The sequence below is a fragment of the Ochotona curzoniae genome, unplaced genomic scaffold, assembly GCF_017591425.1.
Source record: "Ochotona curzoniae isolate NIBS_2020 unplaced genomic scaffold, NIBS_Ocur_1.0 contig_883, whole genome shotgun sequence".
In the NCBI taxonomy this organism is placed as follows: domain Eukaryota; kingdom Metazoa; phylum Chordata; class Mammalia; order Lagomorpha; family Ochotonidae; genus Ochotona; species Ochotona curzoniae.
In genome coordinates, this window is record NW_024466599.1 from 579828 (window position 1) to 605000 (window position 25173).

The 25173-nt window shown below is 55.6% G+C and overlaps 1 protein-coding gene across 6 annotated transcripts in view; it reads right to left on the reverse strand.

The window, feature by feature from the left end:
• The window catches only part of MYT1L (myelin transcription factor 1 like), a 132983-nt gene that overhangs the window by 58406 nt on the left and 49404 nt on the right, over positions 1 to 25173 (reverse strand). For 3 of the 6 annotated variants that reach the window (XM_040993910.1, XM_040993911.1, XM_040993908.1), the window contains 5 exons: positions 20018 to 20989; positions 16302 to 16436; positions 12023 to 12113; positions 10642 to 10749; positions 2521 to 2735 (listed from right to left, as the gene is read on the reverse strand). In XM_040993910.1, coding sequence (XP_040849844.1) covers positions 2521 to 2735; positions 10642 to 10749; positions 12023 to 12113; positions 16302 to 16436; positions 20018 to 20989 — 1521 coding nt within the window. Of the gene's footprint in view, positions 1 to 2520; positions 2736 to 10641; positions 10750 to 12022; positions 12114 to 16301; positions 16437 to 20011; positions 20990 to 25173 lie in introns of all 6 variants that reach the window. The other 3 variants (XM_040993907.1, XM_040993909.1, XM_040993912.1) reach the window with 2 other exon arrangements.

Sequence of the window (25173 nt, forward strand, 5' to 3'; positions counted from 1 at the left end):
GGTGGCTCCAGAGCAGGGATGGGCGCAGGGTGCAAGGGATGCCTTGCCTCCACCCTCCTGGTCAGCCCTCACAGATTTGTGCTTCCTGCAGGAGGCACCCAGCTCCTCAGGGTACACATGACTCTCTCCCTCTCCCTCTCCCTCCTGGAGCTCCAAGCCAGTTTCTCTGGACCCCATTTTCCTGGCCAGCCAATGGGTAGACTTGCCTTCACATAATGTCCATGCCAGTTTGGGATCATGCCTACGCTATCTCTGTGGGCACAGCTCAGACCAATTCTCCCAGGCTGGAGGGACTGGACTTCCCTGCGTGTCAGGGTTTGTTTCTCACTTGTTCTTGGAAAGAAGAGCCAGTCCAATGTATGGACAGATATACAGGCAGCTGCAGTCAGTCTAAAGCTAATAGGCCACCAGGTAGAGCCTGGCAGGCTGTGGGGCCCTAACCCTGGCATCCCAAAACTGGGCAGGCACCCTCCTTCTTGTCTAATCCATCTGCACCTCCTTGGCTATGGTCCTTTCCTTCCCCATACAGGCTGATTGTTCTGTTTCTAATGAGTGATGACTCAATTCTTTGGACTTCTGAAGCAAGGCTTGGTAAAGGTACAGTCACCCAGTGTCTGCTAGCTGGCACCCAGGCATAGGTCAGCAGTCCTGGACTGTGTCCCTGTGACAGCCCAGTCCAGGCCACCTGGTCTTCACAAACCCTCCCTGTGACATTGCTAGACTGGTAGGTGAGGCTATTCCCAAAGAGCTGCCAACTTGTCTCTGCAGAGCCGTGATGTCAGTGTGGCTTCCTGACCCCAGCCTAGGGAACGAGCCCTGAGCCCTTGCCTGGCTGTTCCAGCGACTCCTGCTTTCTGGAGGGCTGGTGACCATGTGTCCTGTCTGCGTTCTTGTGCTTCCCTGGCACATGACAGTGAGTGACAGTGGGTACCACATATCCACAGCTGGCCAACGCCTGGCCTTCACAATGGCCTGGGCAGGGAACAGTATGAGACTCCTACCCCCGACTCTGCTCTTGGGGTTGGGGTGCCCAGAAGGATCCAGCTGCGTGGGGTCACACAGTCCCTGAATGGTGGCCTGGCTTCTAGTCCTCTCAGGTCAGGGCTGTGGACACACTCCTGAAGGTCAGAGCCTCTCCCAGACACACCCTTCGCCCTGAGGCTGCAGCCAAGTTCACAACCAGGTGGATGAAATCAGGCCACACAGGACAGCAGCCTCAAAACAGACACACAGAAACGAGTCTCTACTGAGGGAATTTACCAGACTGCCCCAAGATGCCAAGGACCTGGGGATGGCAGCAGAGCCTCAGTGGTGGGGAGGGAACTTTTCCCGGTCCTCACGGGGACCCAGGAGGTAACAAAGCTTGCAAGCCCACGCTCTTACACTGCACAAGCAGACAAGCCCAGTCAGGATTCCAGCTACACCTGCACTCACACCCTTCTGTCGCTGCAATCTGGGTTTCTGAATATGAGCAATGATATGTAAGTGTCATCAGTAGATGACCCACCAAAGAACCAAACCTGTTTCAGTAAACAAACTGTTACTAAGGTAAGAAACAGCACAGCTTAGAGACACATGCGGAAACTCACACTGCATTGCGAGAGGATTCTCCTCAGGACTCAGTGCAGGTGCTTTTGGTGTGTGAGCTGTGCTGGTCATGAACTATCCTTCTCCAGGAGTCACGAAGTCTAGAGGGACCTAACCCTCCCTTCTGCTGCACCATCCTGACTGGAAACCCCAGCCCCAGCACCAGAGCGCTGCCCCTGGTCCCAGCATCCTGGGCATGGAACACACAGCATCCCATGAGTGAACTCGGGCAGCAACCGGCTTTCTCCACCAACTCCAACAAGCTGCCTGCCAGATCAACTCTGCAGTGATGTGGTTCCCAGGCTAGCACGCCGGACCTGGATTCAGGAAGCCGCCAAGGAACCACAGTGGCCCTTCCTGTGAGGTGTCGGATCTCAGAGTTCCACACACAGCAAGTGAGTGGCCTTCTGACCAACACCACCTTCACCACTCGCTTCTCACGTCATTGTCCCCAGTTAGACAAGAACACAAAGTTCTTGACAGGCCTGAGGAGGATGGGGAGGTGAGCAGTCACCCTGCTCACAAGTTGGAAACCCCAGGGTTTGGGCACTTTAGCAGTCCCTACTGTGTCTGTGGCAGCCTCGGTGGCTTAGCACACTCTGAATGTGCCAAGCTGATCCACAGCAGACAGCTGCTTCACTAGACTGAGAATGGACTCTCGCTGTGCTATCTGCCAGTAACACAAACTTCAAAGAGATCTGTCAGACCAGGCTGCTGGTGTGGCAATGACCAGTGATCACCCCTGCACCTGCACCCCCAACATGTGGTTGTGGGATGGCCCCTTCCCTGCAGCTGCCAGGGGGTGTCCTGGGACCGTGGCTCCCCACCCCTCCATGTGAGCACACGTGGGCCCACCGTGTAGCACATGGATATACACAACAACAACATCATAATGGCAATGGTCTCTCACGTATAAGAGTGTGCACCTCCTACCATCGTCATATCCTTTGGGGGACAAATCCCTGGTTTGCACCTTGGGAGCTATGGCTCTCTTGCCGTAAGCATGGCTGTCGTAACCGCCGTACTCAAACGATGTCTTGGAGTATTTCTCCAGCTCCTTGGCCAGGTTGGAGCGCGGTGTGGTTGTGGGGACGTTGTTTCTGTAGCCATACTGGGGGATCTCCAGTTGCTTTACAAAGCACATGGGCCTGCAAGGGAACAAGACAACAGCACAGCTCGCTCTCTGAAGGACATGTGGCTCTGAAATGCACAGAGGCTTCTGGGCCCACTGATGTCACCACTTTCCTTTTCCAGGAAAACACCAAGTATATTTCTGTATAGCGGGAAATAAATTATAGGGCCACAAAAGGAACAGGAAGCAACTCTTCCGATGCCTGTCTCTCTTTCCTCTGTGAAAGGCTGAGAGGTGTGACTCCAGTCACAAGTATGTGGACTCCATTCCTCACGTTTTCTTGGCAGGGACACTGGGAGCAGAATCACACACGGGCAGAATATGAGCCAATCAGAAATGTTCCTTAGAAACAATCAGAGGAAATGAAGAAGCAGAGCCTGTCAGCAAGCAGATAGAGCCCAGACCAGCTTAGAACAAATCCAGCTGGCGTGTTCTGCGGACCAGGCAGCTGCTAGCACACTTCATCAAGGCTCACAGCACTTGGCCTTAGTGGGCATTTGATCAAATAGAGGAGCCTGCATGTGTTACTCAGGGATAGTCAGTACATGCCCCATCTACCCACTTACCTTAAATTTGATCTATTTTCACTTATTTGAATGACAGAGCTTGAGAGAAAGAACAATCTTTCAACTGCTGGTCCACTCCCTTGCTGCCCGTAACAGCCAGGCCTAGGCCAGGCCAAAGCGAGGAGCCTGGAGCTCCAGCCAAGTGGCCGGTGGCGATCTAAGTTGCCGGCTCTGCCCTTCAGTGTGTACTCTGGCAGGGAGCTGGGTCCCACATGGAGATGGCATGGTCACATGGAGTGCAGGGACCCTGGGTGGGACTCCCTCTGCTGGCCACACACTGTCCCTGAGTTCACAGAGTGCAACTTACAGACTTTTAATTTGAAAGCCATTTGCAAGGGATTCCATTATACCCTTTGTACAACTCAGATGCAGAAACTTAAACATGGACTTGTATTGCCTTACGCTTTTCTCAAGAGAACGCATCTGTACAAACACAGACATTCCCACTTACCACTCTCGAATACTGCAAACATGACCAAACCCTGAATTCTAGGGACACAGCTCCCCAATGATTCTTTCTCTTTCTAGATTATATAAAACATATTAAAAATAAAGGACTAGTGAAGGCTGAGTTTTTAATAATTGAAATGATGATAAATTGATATATTACTGCTAAGTTCACAACCAACTTGTGGAGAACAGTGATCGTGGGCAAGATTGCAATTCCTGATTACTAGTGTCGAATCTGTAAATACTACTTGAATCCGTAGAACAGGTGTGAAAACTGGGCATGCTATGAAATCACGGCCCTACAGGGCAGAGGTGCAGTGCAGTGGACAACTCTCCAGACAGCATGGCTGTGCACCGTGCTCCCGCTGGCCCGCCCTGAGGCTGGGGATCCAGACGGCACATCTGTGCACCGTGCTCCCGCTGGCCCGCCCTGAGGCTGGGGATCCAAGGAGTCCAGGGTTTCCCATGCATAGTGTACTTCTCACCCGTGTTGCTGCTATTTTTGAGTGGACACATTTTGTATGTTGTCCCAAGTCCAGTTCTTTTGAAAAATTGTGCATCTGTGGGTGCTTGGGTCATCTGCGTGTGTTTTGCATATAAGAACAGTAACACTTGTGTCTAATGATTATTCAGGCACCACTACAGGACTTCTTGAAATGTTTAAAAAAAACTATGAAAAGGGGGCCCAGAGTGGTAGCCTAGTGGTTAACGTCCTCACCTTGCATATGCTGGGATCCCATATGAGCACCAGTTTGTGTCCTGGCTGCTCCTCTTCCCTTTCAGCTATCTGTCCATGGCCTGGGAAGTAGAGGATGGCCCTAAGCCTTGGGACCATGCACCTGCATGGAGACTCAGAAGAAGCTCCTGGCTCTCAGCTTCAGATTGGCTCAGCCCCAGCCATTGCGGCCACTTGGGGGGTGAATCAGCAGATGAAGATCTTTCTGTCTCTCCTCTCTGTAAAACCTGACTTTCCAACAATAAAAAAACTATAAAAGGAAAAAGCCATCTATAATTCTTTCAGATAAAGACTGTTAAGGTTTTGGTATTTTATATGTAGTTAAATGGGATCTTACACTTCTACATATTTTGATCTTTATTTTTAATGTTTTTAACTTTCCCTTGTTGTTTAGGCTTTAAAACTAATTTTTAATGGCTGCACAATATTAATAGCTGTGAACAGCATATAAGTCAGCTATTTTCTGATTTTAGATAATTTTCTCTGTTAGAATAGATTGTGGCTCACTGTTCACCCATGTGCCTGATCTATTTCTTCTCTGGTTGCTTTTCACTGGTTTGGGGCAGCTAGAATTTTGACATTCGGGCTGTCAGATAATCATGGCAGCCAGTTCCCACTGTTGCTCCCTGGGGTGGCTCCTGGTTCTCCCCTGGCTTGTCCACCAGGTCATCAGCAGCATGGCTGACTGGCTTCTTGTCAGCTCCATGAGCTAATGGAACAGACACTCCAGGTCTTTCCTCCTGGCATGTCGGTGAGGCTCAGCACCTCCTGCCGGGCCCACTCTGATGGTGGCCAATTGGGCACTGTTGCCCTGGCCCCAGCAGGTCCCTGGCAGCCAGTGGCATGCATAGCGCATGGTCTGGTCAGCAGGTGTAGCATGGAAATTGGTGTGTGACCAGGGGGCACCTGCCACTGCCTGGGTGGCTCCTCTACTGCAGGAAGCCAGGGACAGTGGACAAAGACCAACTGGGAGGCAACTCGTGGGAAGGCTCAGCTTGCTGGGCTCTGTGTAACACAGTTTCAGGAGAGTTTAAAAATCCATTCCACTCTGCAGAATTTCCTTCTGTCAGTAAGTGAACATGGTGACTCAGACAGCACCGGGAGACTTTCCGGATGGATTGCCTGGTGACATTACTGTCCGAGAGAGATAGAGTCCTGTCATCTGTTGAGTATTCAGTCTTATCACCACGTGAGATCATGTGAAGGGAACTGTGACTCAGGCACCACACTGGGGGTAATGTGGTCCTGGACCCCACAGGGGGGACAGTCTACAAGCTTACATGCCCACTGGATAGAAGAAGCATAGCAGGCTTCTATTTTCTTATTCTTGCTTAATTGAATCCTGTTATTGTTTTCAAAATATCTGAACTTCAATGAACTGCTGCAATAAAGTTCTTTATGAACACTGTGATGCAAACACAGAGTGTCAGACATTCAACCAGGGGCTTCGCGATTTAGCCCCAAGAAACCACTCCACAGGAGCAACATGCCAACATGTGGGCAACGGCAGCTGGGCAAAGTTGGGAAGTGTCTCAGGGTTCCCAACTAGACCCTGGCCCAGTGGGATGGCCCAGATGCTGGGAAGTGTGATGACCCACAAGGGCTGCCCCTGGTGGGGTGAGGGAAGGGCAGGGGTGGAAGACCATGGTGGGGAGGGGGCTTCCTCTTCCTCTTCACAAGCTGAGAATCACCTTCCTACACGTGAACTCATCGGGCTCAGCAGAACCTCATCCCAGCTTTCTGCACGTGCTGAAGACGCCCACTCCCACCTCCAGCTCAGGGTGCCAGGAGCTTCCTGCAGGGCAGCGGGTTTGCAGGGAGAGGGCCTGGGTCATGATGCAAAACTTGTGTAGTAGGGTTAGTGCCCTCCTGTGGGCAGGAATCCTGGTGCCCCATGCCATGGAGCTCAATGGAACAAATGCACCTCATGAATTCTTAAAGCGTCCCTTTCAACTAACATCCTTGGAATACTGAAATTCCAAGGTCAAGAGGAAAACAACAATTTTGTTTAAGTCCTTTTTGAAAAATTAATAATAGGAACACTGGCCTACAAATTAAGATGCTGCCAGGGACACTCAGCTCTTCTATCGGACTGCCACCTGTAGGCACGGCCCAGGCAACAAGTGACAACTCAGCTCAAGTACTGGGTCCCTGACACCTACGTGGAAGACCTGAAGGGAGTTCCTGACTCAGGGCTTTGTACAGAGGACCTCTTTTTGATTGTCTCTGCAATTCAAAGAGAAAAATAAAAAATATTAAAAATAAAAACACAGATCAAGAGGACTCGAGAGAGGCAGGAACTTTGTCAGCCTCACACAGAGGTGAAGTGCTAGGGCACGGTAAGGGTCCAGGCAAAGCTGACATGATGGAGGGGCTTAAACATATGAGCCTGCTCTGTGCCTGCTCTGTGTACTGGTGGACGGTCACCCCTGCGTGTGTCTGCCCTGTGCTGGTGGATGGTCACCCCTGCGTGTGCCTGCCCTGTGCTGGTGGACTGTCACCCCTGCGTGTGCCTGCTCTGTGTGCTCTTGGTCTGTCACCCCCGCGCGTGCCTGCTCTGTGCTGGTGGACTGTCACCCCTGCGTGTGCCTGCCCTGTGCTGGTGCATTGTCACCCCTGCGTGTGCCTGCCCTGTGCTGGTGGACTGTCACCCCTGCGAGTGCCTGCCCTGTGCTGGTGGACTGTCACCCCTGCGTGTGCCTGCTCTGTGCTGGTGGACTGTCACCCCTGCGTGTGCCTGCCCTGTGCTGGTGGACGGTCACCCCTGCGTGTGCCTGCTCTGTGCTGGTGGACGGTCACCCCTGCGTGTGCCTGCTCTGTGTGCTCGTGGTCTGTCACCCCTGCGCGTGCCTGCTCTGAGTGCTCGTGGTCTGTCACCCCTGCGTGCCTGCTCTGTGCTGGTGGATGGTCACCCCTGCGTGTGCCTGCCCTGTGCTGGTGGACTGTCACCCCTGCGCGTGCCTGCTCTGTGTGCTCGTGGTCTGTCACCCCTGAGTGTGCCTGCCCTGTGCTGGTGGTCTGTCATCCCGCGCGTGCCTGCTCTGTGCTGGTGGACTGTCACCCCTGCGTGTGCCTGCTCGGTGCTGGTGGTCTGTCACCCCTGCGTGTGCCTGCCCTGTGCTGGTGGATGGTCACCCCTGCATGTGCCTGCCCTGTGCTGGTGGACTGTCACCCCTGCGCGTGCCTGCTCTGTGCTGGTGGACTGTCACCCCTGCGTGTGCCTGCCCTGTGCTGGTGGATGGTCACCCCTGCATGTGCCTGCCCTGTGCTGGTGGACGGTCACCCCTGCGTGTGCCTGCCCTGTGCTGGTGGACTGTCACCCCTGCGTGTGCCTGCTCTGTGTGCTCGTGGTCTGTCACCCCTGCGTGTGCCTGCCCTGTGCTGGTGGACTGTCACCCCTGCGTGTGCCTGCTCTGTGCTGGTGGACTGTCACCCCTGCGTGTGCCTGCTCTGTGCTGGTGGACGGTCACCCCTGCGTGTGCCTGCCCTGTGCTGGTGGTCTGTCACCCCTGCGTGTGCCTGCCCTGTGCTGGTGGATGGTCACCCCTGCGTGTGCCTGCTCTGTGCTGGTGGACTGTCACCCCTGCGTGTGCCTGCTCTGTGCTGGTGCATTGTCACCCCTGCGTGTGCCTGCTCTGTGTGCTGGTGGTCTGTCATCCCTGCGCGTGCCTGCTCTGTGCTGGTGGATGGTCACCCCTGCGTGTGCCTGCCCTGTGCTGGTGGACTGTCACCCCTGCGCGTGCCTGCTCTGTGTGCTCGTGGTCTGTCACCCCTGCGTGTGCCTGCCCTGTGCTGGTGGTCTGTCATCCCGCGCGTGCCTGCCCTGTGCTGGTGGACTGTCACCCCTGCGCGTGCCTGCTCTGTGCTGGTGGACTGTCACCCCTGCGTGTGCCTGCTCTGTGCTGGTGGACTGTCACCCCTGCGTGTGCCTGCTCTGTGCTGGTGGTCTGTCACCCCTGCGCGTGCCTGCTCTGTGCTGGTGGACTGTCACCCCTGCGCGTGCCTGCTCTGTGCTGGTGGACTGTCACCCCTGCGTGTGCCTGCTCTGTGTGCTCGTGGTCTGTCACCCCTGCGTGTGCCTGCCCTGTGCTGGTGGTCTGTCATCCCGCACGTGCCTGCCCTGTGCTGGTGGTCTGTCACCCCTGCGTGTGCCTGCCCTGTGCTGGTGGATGGTCACCCCTGCGTGTGCCTGCTCTGTGCTGGTGGACTGTCACCCCTGCGTGTGCCTGCTCTGTGCTGGTGCATTGTCACCCCTGCGTGTGCCTGCTCTGTGTGCTCGTGGTCTGTCATCCCTGCGCGTGCCTGCTCTGTGCTGGTGGATGGTCACCCCTGCGTGTGCCTGCCCTGTGCTGGTGGACTGTCACCCCTGCGCGTGCCTGCTCTGTGTGCTCGTGGTCTGTCACCCCTGCGTGTGCCTGCCCTGTGCTGGTGGTCTGTCATCCCGCGCGTGCCTGCCCTGTGCTGGTGGACTGTCACCCCTGCGTGTGCCTGCTCTGTGCTGGTGGACTGTCACCCCTGCGTGTGCCTGCCCTGTGCTGGTGGTCTGTCACCCCTGCGTGTGCCTGCTCTGTGTGCTCGTGGTCTGTCACCCCTGCGTGTGCCTGCCCTGTGCTGGTGGACTGTCACCCCTGCGTGTGCCTGCTCTGTGCTGGTGGACTGTCACCCCTGCGTGTGCCTGCTCTGTGCTGGTGGACTGTCACCCCTGCGTGTGCCTGCTCTGTGCTGGTGGTCTGTCACCCCTGCGCGTGCCTGCTCTGTGCTGGTGGACTGTCACCCCTGCGCGTGCCTGCTCTGTGCTGGTGGACTGTCACCCCTGCGCGTGCCTGCTCTGTGTGCTCGTGGTCTGTCACCCCTGCGTGTGCCTGCCCTGTGCTGGTGGTCTGTCATCCCGCACGTGCCTGCTCTGTGCTGGTGGACTGTCACCCCTGCGTGTGCCTGCTCTGTGTGCTCGTGGTCTGTCACCCCTGCGCGTGCCTGCTCTGTGCTGGTGGTCTGTCATCCCGCGCGTGCCTGCTCTGTGCTCATGGTCTGTCACCCCTGCGTGTGCCTGCTCTGTGTGCTCGTGGTCTGTCATCCCTGCGCGTGCCTGCTCTGTGCTGGTGGATGGTCACCCCTGCGTGTGCCTGCCCTGTGCTGGTGGACTGTCACCCCTGCGCGTGCCTGCTCTGTGTGCTCGTGGTCTGTCACCCCTGCGTGTGCCTGCCCTGTGCTGGTGGTCTGTCATCCCGCGCGTGCCTGCCCTGTGCTGGTGGACTGTCACCCCTGCGTGTGCCTGCTCTGTGCTGGTGGACTGTCACCCCTGCGTGTGCCTGCTCTGTGCTGGTGGTCTGTCACCCCTGCGTGTGCCTGCTCTGTGCTGGTGGATGGTCACCCCTGCGTGTGCCTGCCCTGTGCTGGTGGACTGTCACCCCTGCGCGTGCCTGCTCTGTGCTGGTGGACTGTCACCCCTGCGTGTGCCTGCTCTGTGTGCTCGTGGTCTGTCACCCCTGCGCGTGCCTGCTCTGAGTGCTCGTGGTCTGTCACCCCTGCGTGCCTGCTCTGTGCTGGTGGACTGTCACCCCTGCGCGTGCCTGCTCTGTGCTGGTGGACTGTCACCCCTGCGCGTGCCTGCTCTGTGTGCTCGTGGTCTGTCACCCCTGCGTGTGCCTGCCCTGTGCTGGTGGTCTGTCATCCCGCGCGTGCCTGCTCTGTGCTGGTGGACTGTCACCCCTGCGTGTGCCTGCCCTGTGCTGGTGGTCTGTCACCCCTGCGTGTGCCTGCTCTGTGCTGGTGGTCTGTCATCCCGCGCGTGCCTGCCCTGTGCTGGTGGTCTGTCACCCCTGCGTGTGCCTGCTCTGTGCTGGTGGTCTGTCACCCCCGCGCGTGCCTGCTCTGTGCTGGTGGTCTGTCACCCCTGCGTGTGCCTGCCCTGTGCTGGTGGACTGTCACCCCTGCGTGTGCCTGCTCTGTGTGCTCGTGGTCTGTCATCCCGCACGTGCCTGCTCTGTGCTGGTAGACAGTCACCCCTGCGTGTGCCTGCTCTGTGTGCTCGTGGTCTGTCACCCCCGCGCGTGCCTGTGTTCTGGTACTTTTAGTGAACTCTACCCCTCTGTGTATTCCCATGCCTTGACCTGTGTTTATGCTGTGCTGAATATAAAGTCCCACAAGGGACCTATGGCTCCAATTGGTACCTTAGAACTCGGTCAGAGGCCTGGTTGGACTTGGAAACGTCACAGCTCTGGTGCTTTTCCTGGGCCTTTGCCAATTTTTCTGCAGCGGCGATAGGGCATCCTGAGAGGCTGTGAATAGAGAGGGCATTCAGTCGGTGTGAGGTGTGTGGCTCTGCAGTGCCATGCCCTGCCCCAGCAGCTTCCCCTCCTGCTCAGCATAAGAAGTCCTGAGAGCAGGAGAGCAGGGCAGGTACCTCCCCCACCAAGGGACCCTGAAGGGAGCACAAGTGGGGCAGTTCATGGGTGTGGCTCCTGCTGGCCCGAAAGGCTGTGCTAATGGCTGCACCATAGGCTTGATGGCGAAGTCTCCCCGGTCTCTGTGTAGTCATGGGTGCTGGTTGAGCAAACGGGTGTGGACACTGGGTACCCAGCTTTTCTGGAGATGAGGGATTACCCCTGTGGACATGGCCTTCCTGGGGCCCTGTATGTCCCTGGTTGCTTCCCTGTGTTTCACTGGACCCGGCAACGAAGCAGCATGGCCCCAGAACCAGCAGAAAATGGTATTGGAATCAGCTGGTGCTTGTTCTTCCAGGAAGAGTCCATGAGGACTCCCACATGTGAGAGCCAGATCTCTGAGTGTGCCCGCCCAGTGGCTCACTCTGTGCACTGTTCAGTCCTGCAGCCATCTGGCCAGCTGAGGGTGGGACAGATCTATGTGTGCCCTATGCACCTCTCACTGCCCTCCTCCTGCTGGTCATGTTTCAGAAATCTCTAGCAAATACATAGCTGTGCCTTGTGCATTCCAGATCAGCTCAGGACACCATATTTGCCAGGCAGAGCAGCACAGGCAACAGTTTCCACTACAGCATTGCCAGAGGCTGAGGCGTCTGCTCCCCAGAGCCCTTTATGCTGTGGCTTACAGCCTGTCACTGCCAGGTGCCACCTCCCCAGAGCCATTGGGGTCACCACAGAGCACTGGCATCAGCATGAAGTGGGCTGCAGTTCGACCCTAACACAGCAACCCCCGATACATCAGCTGGTGGCCGTGGCCCATGTCAACACCCCAGGTCACCTGCTGACATTTTGGCGATGTCCGTGTTTAGCCTGTTCTCATCGGATATCAGAACATCCTTTGGGTGGTGTGGGCCAATGTGGCCCCTCTCCAAGGATGATGCAGCCTGGGCAGAAGCGCTCAGACTTCTTAGACTTGAAGACCAACTGGCACCTTCCAGGGGTTATTGTTACAACAGGGTGGGCGAGACAGGCTGGAAAATCCAACGTGCAAAATGGAGACACCAGAGCCTGACCTCCCCTCAGGAACCACATGCTGGGGACTGTCCATGCCCCCAGGCCAGGAGAGGTGGACCCCTGTGCCCAGGGGCTGCGGCGTGGGGCAGCTTACCTTCGGTGTGAGTTCCTGTTGCTATTCACGTGCCCTCGCCCTGTGCAGCCCGGAGTGGGACACTTGAGCACATTTTCGTGCATGGCGAGAACTTGACAAGGAGAGCAGAGAAAACAGCCCAGCATTAAACAGAGACGTGGCAGGATACACCAAGATGCAGTCATCGTCATGGAGGCCAAGTAGACTCACGATAGACAGTCCTTGTGTATCTGGGATGGGCATGGTCAGGAACACACACACACACACACACACAGAGGAGGAAGGAGGAGGGGAGGGAGCATGCCCAGTGGGCTGTGCTGGGCAGTGGCCATAGAGGCCGGAGAATGTAAGTGGACACGTGTCTTGTGGCGTCATGAAGCAAGGGTCTCCCAAGTCATCCCTGCAGGAGATGACTAAGAATGCTGAGGCATGCTGGGAAGCAGTGTGTACAATGGACCTTTTGATCTTTCTGAGGCTCAGTCACACACATCTGTGGGGTACCTGGGGAAGGTAACACCTGCATTCAATGTGGGATGGTCAATTCAGGAGGGCTTCTCCATTTCAAAGACTGTTTCCAACCTTTTTCAATTTCCATAAAGTACTCAAGCCCAAGACTGATCGGGAGAGGGAACGTTCTTGAACTTGGGCCTCTTCCCACCCCACTGTACATGAGCTGAAGTGGCACTGTTCACTGCGGTCTGTGTTGGGGAAACTATCACGGCTGGGAGGCGGGCCACAGTGAGAATAGCAAGGCCTGGTAACACATCAGACCAACCTACGCCTTTTCATCCATGACTCAATTTGGGGCTGTTAATTAAGCCAAATGTAAACATTTTAGCATCCCACAACAACCAGCGACAGCAGTGGGATGTTCCTGTTGGGGCGGCTGCTGTCCACTGCTGCAGAGGGATTTGCTACACCCCCATGGAGGGCACTGACTTGCTCAGTCTGTGCCCCTCAATTTTGGATGTACTAAGCAGTCAGATTTCAGGCTTTGGGAGAAGGTGGGGGCTACGGGCCTAGAGATAATGAGAATGCTGCCGCCTGACCTTGCTGTAAGTCGCCCCAAACTGGAGACAGAAGAAAATAACCCTCATGAGTCCCCTGGAGGCGGTGAGGACAGACAGGCACCCTCATGGGAACCCTGTGAGTGGCTTTTCCCCGAGGTTCTGTGGTGCACCAGGCACTGGGCTCAACGTCCACACATCTCTCTTATCTGAGTCTGTTATACTTTCTTGCCACCAGTCAGTTCTAAACTCAGTCCCTGTGGCTCACACAGCTCCTGCCTTGCCCTTAGATTTGGTTCATGCTCAGTAGATAGCAATGAAACCACCATGGCACTGGGGCTGGTGTCATGGTACAGTGGTAGGTACTATGTCCCACACTGGAGTGTCAGGTCAAGCCCATGCTTCTCCACTTCGGCCTCAGGTTCCTACTAATAACGCACCCTGGAAGGCGGTGAACAACCCAAGCCCCTGGTCCCTGATGGGCATTTGGGGAGGAAACCAGTGAGTGGAAGCTCTCCCTCCCTCTGTCTTCAAGTAAATACATAGTTGATCAATCTTTAAAAAGCCACAGAGTTGGCCTGGGCCCACCAGTGCAGAGTCTGGCTTGGGCAGGACTCTAGGCCCTGACCCTTCCCTTAGTGGAACGATCCCCTCCCGTGTCCCTTCCTAGTCCTCAGGATTTGGGTGGAAGTTACCCACAAGGCAGCACTTATCCACCTTAGGGTTCCCTCCCATGCTGCAAGGCAGCTCTTCTCTTCTCCGAGCTCCCCTAGAGGCAGTAAGCGCCTGATGTCTGGACTGGACCCAGATGTCCCACTGTTCATGCAGCTAAGCAGCCAGAGACCCAGTGTCAGCTGCAGGTGCTAAGTTGCAGGGAAGCTGCTGTTGCCTTTGTCTAGACTTTTCTTCTAAGTGCTGAACAAACCTGTTCCAAGCTTTGAAAGCCTAGAGCTCCTGCAGCTCATTGTTCACACATACCTTACGATGGTCTCAGTAGCCCCTCTCCTCAGTCCCTCTGCGGCCCACCCTGGGATCCTATGGGACCTGGGCGCTGTCTTGACAGGCGCACGTCCTCAGAAACCCCAGCCTTCTTGGCCTTTTCTGCTTCTGGCTGGCAGGCTCCCCACCAACCACTCCTGCTCTGCTTCATCCTCTGGACACTGGCGACCTTGTTCCTGTCCCTATTTGTTCCCATGTTGTGCCCTCTCCCTGGACAGTCACATCTGCAGTCTCTATGGATGCTGCTGGGAGCACATGTCCCTGGGGACCCTACCAGGTCTCACACCCTCCTGAAAGCCTGAACCTCAGCTCAAGCACAGGTTCCCTCAGGACGTGGTCTTGCACTCAACTTCCGGTGTTCAGTGCTGCTCTCATCACCCTCACTTTCACGGAGGACTCCTCCCAGGCTCCCCTTGCTCTCCCTCTCAACACCCAGTGGTTCAGGTGTCCTTGCTCCCTGCGCTGTCATAGTCCCTCCAATCCCACTGCCTGGAGTGGGTGGGTGGCGGGAGGGGAGCGGGGGGTGGTGGCTCATGTGGATTCCATGAGAGCCTCTAGAGAATGTTGTGGCTTCCTTCTCACACTGCATGGCCAGGACAGAGCCTCAGGAAAGCACGCAGCTCCTTGAGTGGTCACCCAGCACCCCACACCATGTCTGGGGGCTGAGTCTCCATTGGGCAGGGTAGTGGCCTTCTGCTTGGACTCAGGCCCTCTCCTCAGCCAGCCAGGAGCACCCCTGCCTGCGGGTGTGCCAGCTGCAGCCTGGGCAGTGTGCTGCGGAGGTCTCCGTTGGATGCAGCTAGGCGGAACGGAGGACGTGAGAAGCCAACCCGGAAGAGCATGCCAGCAAGCAAGCAGACAGAGCCCGTTGGGGGTCCCCCTTTTTTTAGGGTACTACAAAGCACTGCCCCCAGTGGCTCTGTACTATGCTGTGTGAGCCCTGCTTTCTCCTGGGCTAAGGCAACCCCAGATGTGGCCTGACCTAGGGCAGGCATGGTCTGTACACTGCCACTGCAGTTTTGACCTCTGCCTGTCAAAGGACCAAGTGAGGAAGCTCTGGGCTGCACGAAGATCCCGATACTCCGGGCCAAAGATGGGTGTGTGCCACGGAAAACCTTTCTTTGGCAGTGTCAGGGCTAGGTGCTAATGCCTCATTCCACAGATGAGGAAAGCAGAGTGTGGAGAACGTGCACCATGCTCCATGTCACACAGCCTGCCAGGTCCTGCGGGAGACAGGCAGGTTTGGGGGTGCCAGATGGGGTCTATTCTCAGCTGGGTGATTCATTCAGGCAAGTTAGCACCTGCCCACACCCGCATCCTTGGGCTAGGGGAGCGGATGCTCCCTGGGTTCTCCCTGCCCTCCGTAGCAGGCTCCTGGCTCACCGCGCAGGGCAGTGTCTGCTGGGAGGAGCTGCTGGCCTGGGACTACGTTGCCTTCCTGCTCATGTAACACACGGGACTGCAGCCGCACACTCGGGATACCTGCTCGCCAGGCGGCTGTCGCAGCAGCTACTGGGAAAGCCTGAGCCTGTAGGTTCTGAGTTGTTGCTCCTGCATGCTGGTTAACCTCGCTTCCTGACCTCAGACCCCCACACACCTCTCCTGGCTCAGGTGGCCTTGTCTGGCCAGCATGTCGCTGTCAGTGTGCTGGCTCTGAAAAGTAGTCAGCCTGGGGCCTTGTTACTGCTGGCAGTGGGCTTTCAAGTGGTGAGCAGAACCCTGTACTGCCCCAGGCTTCCAGGCGGGACCTGACACCTATGTCCTCATCTTGGGGGTCAGGAGTGTGCCTCGGCCTGGGCCAGCTGCTTTAAAGGCAGCTAAGCAGCTGGTGCATCTGACCGCTGAGCAGGAGGACCATGTGTGTCCTCTTGGCTCTAAGGCAAGTCTGTTTTCACACTGAGATCAGAACCCGTCCCAGGTTAGCCTCCACACGGGCAGTCTGGGGGTACTGGCGTGAGGAGAGCTATGACCCTGAATGGCCCTCATGGGTTGTGGGTAGGAAAACCTTTCGAGTACTGGCAGAGGTCCTAGGACCTGCAGGGATGGGCTGCTAGGGAGCAGGCAGGGATGTGGCGGGCACTGTCTGGCTTAAGTTGAGAAGCTGAGGGAGGAGAGTAGAGAAGTGACCTGCCTGAGGTCATGGGGCCGGTCGGAACAGAGTGGCAGCTGGGCGCAGGCAGTGAACTCCCCCGCTCTGTAGGGAGGCTTGTCCGGAGGACGGAGAGGGCCCGGTGAGATGGAGATGATGTCAGGCAGGTGGGGTGTGGCCCGGGGACGCGGAGGCAGGGACTTACTTTCCGGAGGGACCCTATCTTTGTGCGGGCACCCGGACAGACTGCGATGATGCGGGTAGAGCCCCGTGACGTGGCCGGTTCCATCGCACCCAGGGGTTGGACACTTGCTCTCTTTCTTTTCTGTTCTTGAGGGATCTAAAAGCGACAACAGGTGCCAAGAGAACGAGTGTTTACCAATGGAGACGACCGTGACTACTCAACAACCTCGAGAGAGCTGTTGCTGCCTGCTGCCAGTGCCAGGGGCCTGCCCAGAGGACAGAACCTGGCTCTTGCTTGCACTCTGGCAGAATATGTTCCCGTGTGTTACATGACAAGCTGTGCTGCTGGGCACGTCACCGTCCACTGAGCTGGGACAGTGGTCGCCAGCAGCGAGTGGCTCCTCTATTGGGAGGCCAGTGTTCAGATGCCGTGCACAGCAGTTGCATTTCCGCCATGGCGGGGTCTGCTCCCCAGGGGTGCACAGCAATTCAGGGTCTGCACAGAAATGGAATTCTCAGGAAGCCCTAGAAGCCAGCGGTCAGGAGTGGGGGTCCCATCTGACGGGCGGGGTGGGCAGCAGCCATGGGATCGGCTCCTTGGCCTGTCCCAGGGGACAAGCTGCATGCAACCCAGGACTGAGGCCACGGTGTGTAGCAGTCCTGGTGGCCTCCCTGGCAACCCCAGCCAGGGTGGGGCGGAGCCAATCTTGCGTCCAGCATTGAATGCGAGATGCCAGCGATGAAATGAAATTGCTCATTCATAAAACCATTTCCATATTCAGCACTGACTACAGTTGCAAACTGGGTGGTTCACTGACCCCGGAAAGCATTTCTAAAGCAGAGCTCAGACCGGCAGGTAGCAGCAGGCCCTGGTCTGTTCTCAGTCAGTCTGAAAACAAGCTGCTCAAAGTCAGTTCCCCCTGTGATTTGGCACCCAGAATGCTGCAGCGCAGTGCTCTGAGGGAGTCTGGTTCTTCACACGACGGCTCTCTAACCAGGCCAGCCACAGGTGCCAGGAAAGGTGCGTCTTGCTGAAGAACTCACTCTTTACCTTAAGGGAAAAGTTCGGCTTGAAAAGTTTTGCACTCTTGTTGGATTTCCTTAAGTCACTTGTGTGAACTTGAAATAGACCAACAACTCACTGGAGTATACAAAAGTTACCGGGTTGTTACCAAAAGCACTTTTCTGGGTGCCGGTTTCCTTTGCTGGGTCTCTTGGGGTCAGAGCCTCCTCCATCAGAGCTGGTGCTGCACCGTCAGTCAGCACTTCTACCACACACTGGTGGCTGGGACCTGAACTTCTAGTCACTTCACCAGGGCTTCACTGACACCCACGCACTCAAATCCTCCTGAGTTCAGAACAGTTCGAGTGAGCACTGCTTAGTTCATGTGGTTTCGAAACAGTAAGTGTACAGAAGAAATTCTGAATGAAAATAGTTATTTTTTAAAATTGTGAGCTAGAGATAAGGGATATTTAATCAAATATAGATACTTGTCAGGATAAAAGGCTGTTAGTATAGTTAATCATCAAGAGACTATTTCATCAGGATCCCTGTGACTTCTTCACAAATCATGTTTCACAAATGTCAAGAGTGCTCTGAATTTCAGCAAGTTTGTATAAAAACGGCTCAAAGTCCTCTCAGGGTCTAGAAGATGACAGGGTACACTGTCGCCTCGACGCATGCCCGGGCTCAGGCGCAGCGTGGAGGCTCTCCCCAACATTTCTGGTCTCACCATCCCAACCCATCTCAAGTGAAAACAACAGCTCACATGAAACACCCAAGCAAGCACCAAAACCAACAATATAACTGCAAACACTGCCCCAACTTACAGAGACACTCGGGGTGCTGGGTTTCATGTGCTCCCCTTGACCTCTCGCCAGGCTTCAAGACTGACCTCTGCATTAGCTCAAGATCCCAGAACTGCTCCTCTATGACACGCGGCGTCAGTTTGACAAGTCTGTGTGGGGCTAAGGATGGATACCAGCACTCTCCCGTCATTAGCCTTGTTCTGCACATGGTGGCAGGGCCTCAACTAGCGCTCCTGTGAGACATGTTAGGCCATCATCTGGTCTCAAAGGGAGCTGCTCTCTTGGTCCTGCTGGGCGTGGTGAACTTGTCCCGAACATAATCACAGCCACCTGCAGAGGAGCCCAGGAACAATGCAGGGAGCCCTGGCAGGGCAGGCAATGGCACTCAGCCCTGGAGAAGTGGGGTTGGCAGCAGCGGAGGGACTCTGGCTGCTCTAACTAGGGGAAAGGCAGCTCCCCACCGGTTTGCTTCATTTATCCTGCAGAAGCAACTGTTTAAGTTCCATTTCTAGCAGACAGAACAAAATGAAATAATAACCAGACAAAATGAGCCAAAATTAGCCCAGAGAAACCATAGAAAATAAAGGCCCTGAGATAGGAACCAGGCCCCATGTCAGCCGGCAGGGTGGGCAGCATCTCTCCACACTTTTGGACAAGCTGGACTTGAGAGTCCCCTGAGGGATTGTCAGCTGAGAGCGTGCTCAACCTTGGCCTTGGGCTCTCTACAGCAAAGCCTGCAACTCTGCTCAGCTGCCAGCCATTTCTTCTGCCACACCCAAGGCCTGGCAACAAGGCAGTCCTCTCCTCTGTATCCTCCTCACTGCCAGGGCACATGCTTGCACCCTGCACCCACCGAGCCTCCAGCTCACAGTAACACAGCAGGGATGTGTTCACAGCAGTGCGCAACATGCACAGAGCAAAGGAGCACACTCTGAGTATCCATGACTATAGCACGCCAGGACAAGGGCAGTGTTACTGGGCGTTCAGATCCACGCAGCAACTGATCTTCACACTGAATCCTTGGCCCTTATTATCAGGTCCAAAGCGAGAAGACACAATGATTGGACTTCACCCTGATTCAGGATCGGAGGGCCAGGTCCTGATTTCACCCTTCCAAATACTTCTCTAAGAAGCTTTTTGTTGAGACACCAGCAGTGCCAGGGTTCTGTAGAAGGCCTCAACTTGAACATAGTTTCTGCCACTGTTGTCAACAAAAAGTCAGGTTGTATATATTGATATATTTATAATATATATGTATAGTACAAGTATGCATATATAGTTAAATATATAGACATATACAAATGCGTGCCTGTGGATTTAATAACAGAATGTCCAGCTAAAACTATCGCTCTGGATAGTTTTGAGGGTTGAGGGACACGCTGTATCTGAGGAAAGCACCATGGCTCTCGCCACATGGAATGGAAGCCACGCAGGGGTGAGCAGCCATGGACGCTGCAATTGTTTTCAGCCAAAGCCATGGCCATCTGTGTAGCCGATGGCTCCTAGTGCTCCTGACCTGGTGGCTGTCATTTGAGATGCTTCTGTCAATGAGTATCACTGAAGGACCCCACACCTCCTCTCTGAGAGACTGATGGCTACATAGGCCCTGACCACTCCTGGCAGGAGGCGACTCCTGGACCACAGTCCTAGCCTGCCCAGATGCTATGCTTACTAACCTGCTCTTTCCAGGGGCTGCACCTCCCTAGGACTCCCACACTGCTCATCTGCCTCCACAAGATGACACTGTGCCACTCCCTGCACTTTTCAACTCTAGGTTTGCTCTTCAGAAACACAAGTGCAGAGCAGGATTCTGAAGGCAGAGCCATGGTGTATGGCACTGCCAGGGCTCCGCACACTGGACACCGTGCCTGTGGACGCTGGCCACTCCTCGGCCAGCCATTCAACACTAGGTAGAAACATTACCTTTACCATAGTATGGCTTTTTGACGTGGCTGTCACTGGATTTGGGCTTCCTGTCTTCCCCAGAGAGCTGGCGTGGAGACTGGTCCTCGTATGACCGTAGGCTGTCCCTCCGGCCTGCCTCCAGGGCCATCTTCTCCCTCATGGCCTTGGCCCGCTCCGTCTCCAGGGCGATGGCTTTCTCCAGGAGGGTCAGGTTGCCCTTGGTCATGTCAAATACCTCTTCGGACCGGTCAGAGTTGACAGAGGTGGTGTCGTCGTCCCGCTCACGACACCCATCCTCCTTTGCACAGCTAGAGAACGTTCTTGAGCGGGGACTCAGTTGCTCCTCGAGCCGCATGAGGTTCATCATGTCCGAATAGCTCCTATCGGGCGTCCTGCCTGGGAAGTCGTCCTCAGGCCGTGCATGCTGCCGGGTGCTCACGCTGGACTGCTGACTCCTCTCGGGCGGGCTGGTCTCGCTGAGCTTGCGGGCCAGGTCAAAGCACTGGTTGCGCAGGCATTCGAGGCTGCTCAGGCACACCTCCTCGTCGCTCTCCTCCACCATCTTGTCCGTGAGCCCGTTGTTGACAGGCTTCCCCAGCATGACGTAGTTCACGCCCCGGCCGTCCTGCTGGGACACACTGTCGTTGTAGCCCCTGTCGTGGAGGCTGTCGGAAAGCACGACCCCGTGCCCTTGTGCCAGCAGCTTCAGTGAGTCCACAGTCTCCCGGACGACATCACTGTCCAGGTCCAGGCTCAGCTCACTCTTGCGGCCCAGGTTCTCGTTTTTGTCACTGTCGTCCTCCAGGCTGTTGGAGGTGTTGCTGTTCATCTCGGACTCGGTCCTGGCTCGGTATGCAGCGTCCTCAGCGATTTTGCCAAGATTCAGCAGCGACTTGGCCACTAGCTCGTCGTAATTATCATACTCGTCGTTGTTGTTGTCGTCCTTCTCTGTGTCTTGCAGGATTCGAGTGCTATGACAGCTCATCTGGTGGTCATCTGTGAAGGAGATACAAAAGACAGAAGAGCAATGGCTAGAGAGTGAGGCTTAGTTGTAACAGTGAGGGCCGCAAGTTCAGTCTTTTGCTCACTCCCGGAGTCCCACTGGTGGGGGGCTGTGGGAGCCAAGCCCAGCAGAAGGGACTGCATAAGAGGCCCCCAGATGCTGGCTGGGCACCAAAGGCTCCCTTCATCCACCTTAAGGGGCAAACGTGGTGCACATCATGCACAGACAGAGCTTTTACTTACTCCCCATCACTCCTCCTCAGCTTTCAGAAAGGCTCCTTTCCTCCACTGGCTTCCTTTGCCTGCAGCCCTCATCCTCCCAGGTGCAGGCACTAGACCCCTGCTCCCTGCCACCTGGCTTCCCCAGAGGCCTCTGGCTGTCAGTGGCCACCCCTATCTCCACGGTGGTGCTGTGAAGGAAAGCATGTCTTATTCTGAGAACCACCTGTGTGGCAGGCACGTCTTGGGGGTGAAGGAGCTAACTGGAATCTGACACTGTGAGACCACAGATCCCAGTACACAGTGAAGCATCAGGAATTTCACAGTGAGGTTTGGAAAGGAAATCTGAAGCTCTGTGCTCCCCATGTGTATCTACAGGTTGGGGGCATAGGACAGAAAAAGGACAGCTGTCACTGATGGCCTTGAGACAGCCTGAGGAGCGGGAGGCAACCTGCAGACATGCTCTTCTGCTAAGTGATCAACTTGCCGTGTGTGGTGCACCTCCACACAGTATGCAGCCATAGGTTCTGAGCAGAGCTGGCACAGTATAGGATCTCCAAAGAGGGTTTAGATTATCTTCTCCAGGAAGATCATGTGAAGTCACACATCGCCCATGTGTTTTGTACTCAGAGCAGGTGTGGGGCTCTACTTACCGTGTGATAGGGCTGCTACTGGGTGTGCTGCAAAACAGAGATAATGTAACTTCTCTGGGAGATGGTGCTGTGGTCTAGAGGGAAAGCTGACACCTGCCAAGCTGGTGGGCCTTGCCGTAGTGCTGGTTCAAGTCCTGCTGCCTACTTCCGGCCCAGCTCTGGCACCTGGGAGAGCGGTGGTTAACGGTTCACAGGCTTGGGTCCTGTCATCTGTGTGGTGACGCAGGTGGGTACCAGGCTCCTGGGATGGCATAGCCCTGTCCTGGCTGCTGTGCTCACTTGGGTGAGTAAACCAGCAGATGCACAAGTTCTCTTTTTCTCTCTGCTTTTTCCCTTTCACTCTTTGAACCGAATAAATAAATCTCCAACAAATAATGAATGACTTTCAAATGAATCTCCTCCCTTAGATGGGACTTGGTTAACCACATGCTATCTGCATACCTCTTCTCTGCTATCTGTATTAAAAATCACAGTAAGGATAGTTAATATCTACTAATGATTCGAAGAAATGAGGTCTACAGACTTGTAGAAAATACTGGTTGGGTTAGGGCTGAGATGTGAAACCTCTGGAACTTTATAGATTTTATGCAGAAAAGACTTTTGTTATTGAAAAATATTTTAGTTCAATCTAGGAATAACAGGAAGCAACATCCTGGTTATCCTGCACTGAGCCACAACATGTAAGGTCTGACAGACTTCTACAAACATCAATAAATCCAACCTACCATTTGCTAGAGAGCACCTCCAGGGCGTGCAGAAAACACCTTCTCTCCTACAGGCCATTTGCTTTATGAAAGGACAAATGCATCCCCAAGGAGTGAGATGGACACGCTCAGAGGGCTGCCTCCTCCCAGGTGCACAGGCCACAAGCCCCAAGGGGAGTCACGAGGGCCAAGACTACTCGGAAACACGGCGGCGAGGTCTCCACTTCACGTGTCTGGGCCGTTTGTGTGGAGGACTGGCTGTGGGCAGCAGTATGGCCACAAGCACATGCTCGCTCAGGGATCTGTGCTCCACCCGAGAGTGAGGCCGTGTGTGGAACATGCTGACATGTCTGCAAGCTGAGCCTGGAAAGGCACCCTGCCGCAGGAGGAGGTGTTCCCGCTACTTTCTTCTCAGGCTTTCTGAGGGACCTGGACACAGAGGGAGTATGGTGACCAGGAAAGGTGGCAGCCTTGGGGCCCCTGCTGCCTGCAGAGTCTGCATGGGTCTGCATTCTACATCCTCGCCCCTGCTGGCCACCCTGTTTCTGCAGGGAACATCCCTCTGCTGCAGGGACACGGCTTCTGGATAGCCCTCCACTCACCTCAGGATGACCTTGCATCAGGATATCGGGATCCTGCCTAGGATTCTCAACTAGGACATGGAGCTTCCAGAATCCCACCTGTGCTTCTGCACGTCCAGGAAACCTCTGCATTCGCCAAGCTTTGCTGAGACCTGTGATGTAGTGAGCTTCAGAGAGAAGGGCTTGGCCTGCTCTGCGCCTACCCAGATTAGAGGCAGCATGAGCCACCCACAGAACGAACTCCAGCTGGTGTGGTGCTGATGTTCTTCCAGACCAGGAGAACGCATGAGGGAGGGACAGAATGTTCTAAAGCACAAGTTCATGTCCCAAGGGCAGCGTCATTCAGAGGGCAGCATCAAGGCTCAAACTTGGCCACTTCCCCTCATTTGAGATCTGCCCCTTAGCAGAGCTACAGTAACACCTGAGGGCAGGAAGCTCTGGCATGCAGGTGCAGTCCCAGGTGTCTGTCTGCTGTGGGGGTGGCCCCGCAACCTCGGCTTGTCTGGAGGAGGTCTGGGCCAGTCACTTTCGTGAAGGGCAGGAGAGCCAGGGCGGCAGAATGTGCCCTCTCCAGGGGTCTCTTGTGGGCCTGCCAACAGCAACTGGTGCCTCATGGCTGTGTACTTCTTGTGCCACTGTTACCTATGAGTATTCTGCAGCACTAGAGGCCTGCCCATCACATCACTCAGCTCCTGCTCCAAGACAGGCAGACAAACACCCCCAGACCAACACGTGAAGGATTTGGGTTACTTTCTGCCACACGGCCAAGTGCGCCGGTCTCAGTGTGTCACTTGGAGGAGCCCCACCTTTCCAGATGCTGTCCCTAAAGGGCTTCTCCAGGACATGGTTTGGCCTTCTCTGACGTCTGGTCCTGATTGTGAGAGGCCACGGGTAAACAAAGAGGAGCCAGTATGACAACGGGGACAGGAGGGATGGCAGGCTGTCCTTGTTGTTGTATCACTGCTGCTGGCCACAAATGGGGCACCTCTCACTATGGCAGCCGAGGAGGCTCATGAGCACAGCAGAGTCTGCCAGGAGCCCTGAGCCCGCAGAGATGGCTGGCCTGGGTCCTGGCCATGCCTTCCTGACCCCAGTGATGCTGTGTACCACCTGAAGAGCACTGAGCATAGACATGGTGGATGGGAGAAGGGACATGCCTCTCGCATGGTGTGGCCAGCACCACATTGGACACCTCTGTCCACATGTGCTAGCAACTCCCAGGCACCTCAGGGCTGCAGTCTGCTCTCCCTTGCTTGGGTGGTCAGGGAGCTCTTTGAGCCCTGCAGGCTTTCTGGTCCCTGAAGGGCCAAAGAGGTTGGTGCTCAAAGCAGGTACGTGGTCGGTTCTTCCAATCACCAGGCTCACCATGTGGCACATGGACAAAGCGCTCAGTCAGCACCAGCTATGTCCTTGAGCAACAAAGTCAGGGGTGGCCGCTGGCTCACCATCCCCACAGCCCAACCCCTGCCCCCGGTAGTCCCCGTGTCTCATAGCCCTGTGCTCACCTGTGCCCTGTCATACAGGCCTGGCCCATGGGGCAGGGTCTAGGGATTCGCCCCTGACCTAAAGCATCCCCTGGCACCCATGACACTGACGTGAACCCTTGCTTAGCCCAGATAAGCTAAACTGAGGAAAAGGCTGCAGGTCCACAAGAGGTAATGGCATGAGCTGCTGAGGCAGGGTCCCGAATCGTGTTTGTCGACCCAAGATAGTCATGGGAGATCCTAATGAGTGCAGGGATCCAAATGATGGAGGCTCGACCTAGTCATGAGATTGGGGACCATCCTGCCTGATCACCTGGACAGTGAGTGCTTGGGGAATGACACTGTCACCTCTGTCCCAAGCACACCGATGGAGATGGAGGGGACCCACAAGCTGCTGTGGCCATCTCCTGCCTCGGACCTCCCTCTGCGTCTATCTCCCCACCTCTCTCTCTGCCTCTCACCCTCTGTTTTCTCAATCTCTCTGAGCCTGTGTGTCTGTCTCTCCATCCTCTCACGGCATCTTTCTCTGTGACTCCT